At 43.3% G+C, this 7,209-nt stretch overlaps 1 protein-coding gene across 2 annotated transcripts in view; it reads right to left on the reverse strand.

Moving 5' to 3' along the window:
• The window catches only part of CFAP58 (cilia and flagella associated protein 58), a 58,554-nt gene extending 56,333 nt beyond the window's left edge, over nt 1-2,221 (reverse strand). The window contains exon 1 of one of the 2 annotated variants that reach the window (XM_065067084.1): nt 1,969-2,221. In XM_065067084.1, the coding sequence (XP_064923156.1) occupies nt 1,969-1,977 (9 nt within the window). In that variant the 5' untranslated portion in view covers nt 1,978-2,221. Of the gene's footprint in view, nt 1-1,330; nt 1,460-1,968 lie in introns of those variants that run through there. The other variant, XM_065067083.1, reaches the window with a different exon arrangement.
• Between the last annotated feature and the right edge of the window lie 4,988 nt (nt 2,222-7,209).

The following is a 7,209-nucleotide window of genomic DNA, read 5'->3' on the forward strand; positions in this document are numbered from 1 at the left end:
ACATTTTTGACCTAGCTTAGGTCTGATGCCAAATTTTGCAAGATCAGTGGCTGAACACCAAATTCCACCAATATTTTTCAAAACAGCTTAGATCAGCCTCCATTATATCCTTCAAGAGAACACAATAATACCAAGTGGAGGCAGCAAGGCCCCTTCTCACAGGGGAACCTGATCTGCAAAACAGCAAGATAAGCCAGCCCACGGGATGCTTCATTTTGTCACAGATACATTGCTGCCATTACACAAGCTTGCTCAAAACTGACCGGAACGTCTCTACACTGCAATCTAAAATTTAGGCATATCCTTATAATCGCATCTCAGAGGTGGACTCACTTGGAAAGGAACACAGCTCTCCTGTTAGTGCTGGTCATAGGTATCCAGGGAGTCCCCTCGCAAAGGAGAGGCAGTGAGATGCACAGCTCCTGTAGCCTTAAAAATTTCCCACTGTAGCTCCCCCCCAATCCATGGACTGCTATTTTAAAAATAGTTCAGGCCCCTACTTGCCATTTGAACACAAACAGTTTAAATATGAGAATTTTCACAATGCTAAAAAAAAAATACAAATGCTGAGAGCAAAACAACATATTTAATTTCATAGAATCATAGAATGCTAGGGATTGGAAGGGACCTCGAAAGATCATCTAGTCCAATCCCCTGCTGGAGCAGGAACACCTAGATGAGGCTACACAGGAATGTGTCCAGGCGGGTTTTGAATGTCTCCAGAGAAGGAGACTCCACAACCTCCCTGGGCAGCCTGTTCCGGTGCTCTGATACCCTCACTGAGAAGAAGTTTCTTCTCAAGTTTAAGTGGAACCTCTTATGTTCCAGCTTAAACCCATTACCCCTTGTCCTACCGTTGGTTGTCACCAAGAGAGCCTGGCTCCATCCTTGTGACACTCACCCTTTGTATATTTATAAACATTATTAAGGTCATCCCTCAGTCTCCTCCAAACTAATGAGACCCAGCTCCCTCAGCCTTTCTTCATAAGGGAGGTGCTCCACTCCCTTAATCATCTTGGTTGCCCTATGCTGGACCCTCTCCAGCAGTTCCCTGTCCTTCTGGAACTGAGGGCCCCAGAACTGGACACAATATTCCAGATGTGGTCTCACCAGGGCAGAATAGAGAGGAAGGAGAACCTCTCTGGACCTACTAACCAGCCCCTTCTAATACAGCCCAGGATGCCATTGGCCCTCTTGGCCACAAGGGCACAGTGCTGGCTCATGGTCATCCTGCTGTCCACCAGGATCCTTGTTTCATCATTTTTTTGGGGAGGGAGTACATAAGTTCACGCTACCTGAAAGACCTGAAATTTAAAAAATAAATACAGACCTTTGTGACTTGAAAGAAAGGTCAGGCTGCGTGACACATGAAGGCAGAGACACCAGCTCCAAATCCCTCCTCCTTGCCAAGGCTCTCATTTGTTTGGTTTTGGTTTTGTTTTGTTTTGTTTTGTTTTCTGTGTCAGAAGCTTTGATGGGAAAACAGCAAAGGCAACTTGAATATTAAAGCTCAGGCTTCCCTAGGCACACAAGGTTGGTCTGCAGGGCAGGGCCCAAATTTGCTCTGTGACCCCTTCAAACCTCCTCTGCCACTCACAGCAACAAACATGGGTTTATTGCATCCTCTTCTCCAAAATCAAACCTTCAGTTTTGATCTCATTTACATTTGTGATCAGAAAGAGAGTTAAGAGCAGTTTCAGCATATGGGGGTTGGGGGGGAAGGGAAATCACACACACAATTTTAAAAGTAGCAGGTGCTCCTAAAATTCAAGTGTTAACTACTGCCTGTGTGCAAGTAATTATTTCCTCCTACTTTTAGCGCAGGATCTAATTGAGCCCCACTCAAAACAGTAACTTGAGACATCAATATGGCATATAGACATAGATGATATGCTGGGCTTATCCTGAGGTTCAGCGTCCGACCTGCCCAAAACACAGCGGGGGAACGGCGGGCGAGGGGGGTCTCACCTCGGCCATGCTGCCGGTGGGCTGGGGCCCGCAGTGGCGGTGCCGGGCCGGGCCGGTGCCGCTGCCGGTGCTCGGGCGGCCCGAGGCCGCGGCGCTGCAGAGGCCGCCACGCCGTAGCGTGGCAACGGCGGCGGGCGGGGCGGGGCGGGGCGGGGCGGGGAGGGCGCCGGAGCCGCCTGAGGGGCCGTTGTGGGCGCGGGGCGTTCGGTGGCGCCCGGCGGGCCCCGTGTGCGGGCCGTGGGAGCGGCTCCGTGGGCAGAGCAGCGGGATCAGCGAGCGGCGGCAGCTCGGCAGGAAAACCAAACGCCCCCTCAAAGCACGGAAGGAGGGAGCGTCGGTCCTGTGGAAGGAGATAAACGGGGATTTGTGCGGGTTTGGGGCACGAATTGCATTTGGCGTCTGGCTTCTGCCAGCTCATTGCACCTGACTGCTCACAGCAGCTCGTCTGTGCGTGTGAATATGTTGTAGCATCCAAGACGCAGAGCGAGGGAACTCAGGACGGGCTCTGCGCTTGAAGAGCTGTGCTCAAGCATCATCTGCTGCCGTTTGCTCCCAGATTACCCTCCAAACAGTTGGTTTTATCTCTATGGGGTCACAAATGGCCTCACCCAACGGATTTTTAGGGCAAGGAATGTATTGTACCCTGTGTACACTCCCCAACAGAATGGATGTTGGTTGTGACCTTAAAGTACTGCTTGAAACTAATAACAACGATGGAAAACTTCTTCTCTTCCTGGTTTAATGAAGCCTGAATTGCAGTGCTTCATTTTATTGACTATGTGGCAAAACAGGCAATTGCAAATGGATGCTTTCAAGTGGTCTGCTTTTACCATTAGAACTGGAGAATAATATACATTTTATAATGTATTCTCTATATGTATGATTTAATTTACAAAACATCCTACAGGCCGAAGCATAGTTTAAATCATTTCAAAGCACATTTCTAATTAAAAAAAAAAAAATCAATAAAGTTCCTTTTCTAAGTTTTGTACTCTTTTTTTCATCACTTTCTTTTGTACTGATGTTTCTTAATAAATAATGAAGATGATGATGATAAATTCCCTGATTCTAGGATTTCAGATTCTCAAGAGGACTAAACTTTTAGACCTTTAAACCAAAACAGCTGTGCATGTAAAGAAATATCAAAAGGCATTATTTTAATTTTGCTGGCACAACACTACTGGAGAAAGGGGATATGATCAGAATTTTTTAAAAATATGTTATAAACAAACAAACTTCGAATTTACGTCTTAAACATAGCCTTGACATTTATGGTACTCTTTCTTACATCTTTAACAAGAAAACAGGAGTGGAAACTCAAGAAGGGAGATGGTTACCTTTGTGCTTTAGGTTCATGTTTGCACTCATGGGTGACAGCATAAATGTGTCCAAAAATTTATACCCATTTATTGAGGAATTCCCATGAGCTGCTGTTTTTCAAACTCCTGGTGATTTGTGTCCTTTGAGATCCTCTAAGGGTGACTACATGGGCTGGTCTTAATGATAAGCGCCATTTGCAGCAAATTTATTCAAATTCGATGAGTTCACCACCACAGTAGCTACAGCTCTAGCTGCAGTGCAGACACAGCAGGGTGACTCTGTTAGGAGTCCATGACAACTCGTGCTAAATCCCATTTTTGATAAGCCAGCCACCAAGCCTGAAAACATCACAACTCACAGAGCATAGTTTTAAGTGCAAACTGGACACAAATCAGTGATAAGACTCAAATATTTACCTTGAATTAATTCTGCAACAAACCTACAGAATGCCTCAACAGGTTCATGACTGAGGATCTGGACTGACATTCACAAGAACACCTGCGTTTCTGACCTTAGCAACAATTTCCCGTAGCTTGGGACCAGCCGCTTAAGATTCCCAGTGCTTTATATTCATCAGTAAATTGGAAATAACAACATATGCCTTCCTGGAATAGTGTTGTGACTCTCATGGCTATAAATGATGTGCTCATGTCATAGAGTGAACCTCTAGGCAAGATGGAGCTCTGGAAGTGGGATCACTTTTTAATGCTCCCTTTTAAGCTGAGCCTACATTCCCAGCTCTGGGAAAACCTTTCTGTTGGTAAGAGCAAAAAACTCCCGCAGCCATAGAAGAAGAAAAAATAAATTAATAACTCACCTTAAATAAAAATAAATGAATTTTAATTAACAGCAGGGACAAGCCAGACTCCAAAAGTTTCTGTTCTTTGAAAAGACTGTTATTTATTTCCCTGAATATCTGACTTTGTTCAAGAGACACACATACTTTATAGTAAATAAGCTGGTATGTGTGCAGAAAGGGTTACTAGAGAAGAAATTTTGCTCACTGATTTATTTGAGGTCACAACCCTCAGACAGTTAATTTAATGCGTGTTTTAAATTGTAGTGGCATGAAAATGATAAGCCATCACTTCCTGACTCTAAGGATTTATGGACTACTGCAGAGATATAAATAAATAGGGTAAAATCTCATCATAACATCACCCAGGAGAATGTAAGCCATTTAGGGCAGGGATCATGACAGTACATGTCTTCTGGAAAGTGTAGAATGAGCCTTGTGGACACTGGAAGGTAACGATAAGAAGAATTGATAAAGCCCGGGTGTGAGGGGGTTGAAATATGTTTCCATTCCCACCGGGCTGTGGTAAGGAACAACATCACTAGGTGGCACTCCACCACCACATTGGTTGGATAAACTGTCCCCCGAACAAAAGCTATTTTCAGCCCTCATAAAGCTTTCCTGGTTTAGAAACGTGTTACAAGTATTTAATACATAGAGACATAGTAGTTGAGTGAACATGTTTTCATGGATGAGGTCCTGTATTTGCATCCAATTTCTCTCAATTTACTCAGATAATGGGATAGTACCACTAAGGAAGCCAAAATTTGTCTGATAATTTGCTAATATTGAAATATTACTTTTTATATGTTACAAATATGTCACATAAATATTACTTGCCTAACTGCAAGTCTTGTAATTTCCTCAATGGTATGTAAATCCATTACAACCTCACAGCGTCCAACTTCAGTTATGCTACGGATGTTGTCAGTGGGCTGATGTCCTGAGACGTACCCCAGAACCCAGTTTACCTTATCAGTGTTAAAAGGAACAAGAGCTTACTAAAAATAATTCTTTTTCTCCAGTGACAAGGAAGCGCTATGTGGTACTTGATCACTTAATTGTCCACCTGGTATTTTTACTGGATTCTTTTTGAATGTCCTCTCCTCCAGTTATTTTCAAACTAAATGATAGTTTTATAACGTGAACAGTTGTTCAGTTTAGATTGGATTGAGCCTTTCTACTTTGTTGATAAAGGCCATGCAACAGATATCAAATTGCAGTAACCTTTTATCATGTCTGGCACTAGAGTTGAGCCAGTGATCTCAAGAGGAAGAAACATACTGTATCTCATTACCATTTTCATAAAAAGTTAAATCATGGAAATATTTTCTATTAATAGAAACACCAAAATAAAGACCTTGGTTAGTTCTGAGACAGAAACTAAAGCTGACAAGTGGCCTGTGTATAATGTACAATAACATGCTCTACATAAAAAATAAAATACATTACAATTATGGAAGGCAAGTAAAAATTAAGACAATAATCCCAGAACTAAGATGAACTTGCCATTCCTTGGCATGGTTTGAAACTGCAGAACAGTTTCCTGTCCAAATTTTTCCTCCTAGTTCTGCAACTAGGATTACAATGGCCTGCCATGCATGTTAAAAAATTCCCCTCTTCTGCCCTTCTTGAAGCCGAATCAAGAGATTCTCCAAGATCACAGCAGGAAGGCAATGTTCTATAGGTCACCATCACTGCCCACTGCAGGCTCTTACCACCACCAGTATTATGGTTTATGCTACTAACCTGACCTACATCTTTGTAGAATGACATGAAGGGACTCTTCCTCCTATGCATGTGGAGGAGCAGTCTGGTAGAAGCAACCCCCTCCCATCCTAGCTGCCAAGCATCATAAATTGCTAGAGAGGCTATGAAAAAAAGCCTACAAGTTAACATAAACACACCTGGCCCTGCACAGCACTCAGATTTCTTCAGTGGATACTTTCCATTACCTGCTTACCAGTTCCGATCCATGGCTGTCTTCCCAACCATGAACATTTGGGTGTATTTAAAAATGAATTTGAAATATATCTGGAGTCATCATGTGTTCATCAGCAGAAACTACTTCCCCCCATGCTTTCCCACAGGGTTTCTATTCTGGTAGCAGAATCCAGGCCCTAATTTCTGATTCCTGTTTCCCTCATTCATATTGCATTCTTCATCCTTTTAATTCTAAACCACAAGATCTTCCCCTAGCTGAAAATTTGTCTGGCATCTTTCACTACTTGACACTTGAGTCCTCTGGGAGGAAGAAGCTATTAAAAAAATAATCTTAATACCCAGGAAAGACTCAAGATGTTTTTAAGGCCAGGTGTAAAGGAGCAGATGAGGACACCATATGATGAGCTGTGAGGAAGCGAATCTGTCTCCTTGCACATTTCCTTGCACGGTAGGTAGGAGATGTGAAATATTCATGGGTGGAAGGGAGTCTCCCACTCCCTTCTCTACTTGGTCTGCTTATGCTCCTGCTCTTCTGGGTCACACTGAGCTGTGCCCATTGAAATACTGCCCTGCTGCAGTCTCCTTCAGGTTTGCACAAACTCTTGCAGTATAAAAAGTAGGGCCCCAGCAAGGCCTGACTGGAGAAAGATTATAATTCCTGCTTTCTCTGTGCTAGTGTGATCCTTCTGTGTGCTCCAGGTTGGCAGCTGCAGCCTGTGCTCCTTGCGAAGGTGACAGCTGGAAGTTGTACTAAAACCTGTTTCACTGCTGCCTACCCATAACCTCTCTATTGTATCCCTATTCTCTCTTTGTAGATCTTGCAAGATTATTTTCTTATTTACTGCTTGTAATAAAGAAAATATTTCTAGTTTTGTAATGGATTAGAAATACTAGTGGAAATGATAAAATGATTCTTCGATCTTCCAACATGTCTGAAAGCAGCTGAGAAAGATACCTGGAATTAACTCTCAGCCGAAATCTTGCTCTTGTCCTGCCCCTTATGATGGAATCATGGAGCCCATTTTAGAAATAATATTATTATATTTAATTTCTGCTGCGGTAGCAGCCAAGTCACAGAGCCACAGGTTATGTCCCAGTGTGTGAGGAACTTTGGTACTGTTACTTCACTGCTCACAGCTTCAGGTCCTGCCCAACATCTGAGTAAGATTATCAGAGCTTGG

Source organism: Columba livia, chromosome 6 (assembly GCF_036013475.1).
Source record: "Columba livia isolate bColLiv1 breed racing homer chromosome 6, bColLiv1.pat.W.v2, whole genome shotgun sequence".
Classification (NCBI taxonomy): Eukaryota; Metazoa; Chordata; class Aves; order Columbiformes; family Columbidae; genus Columba; species Columba livia.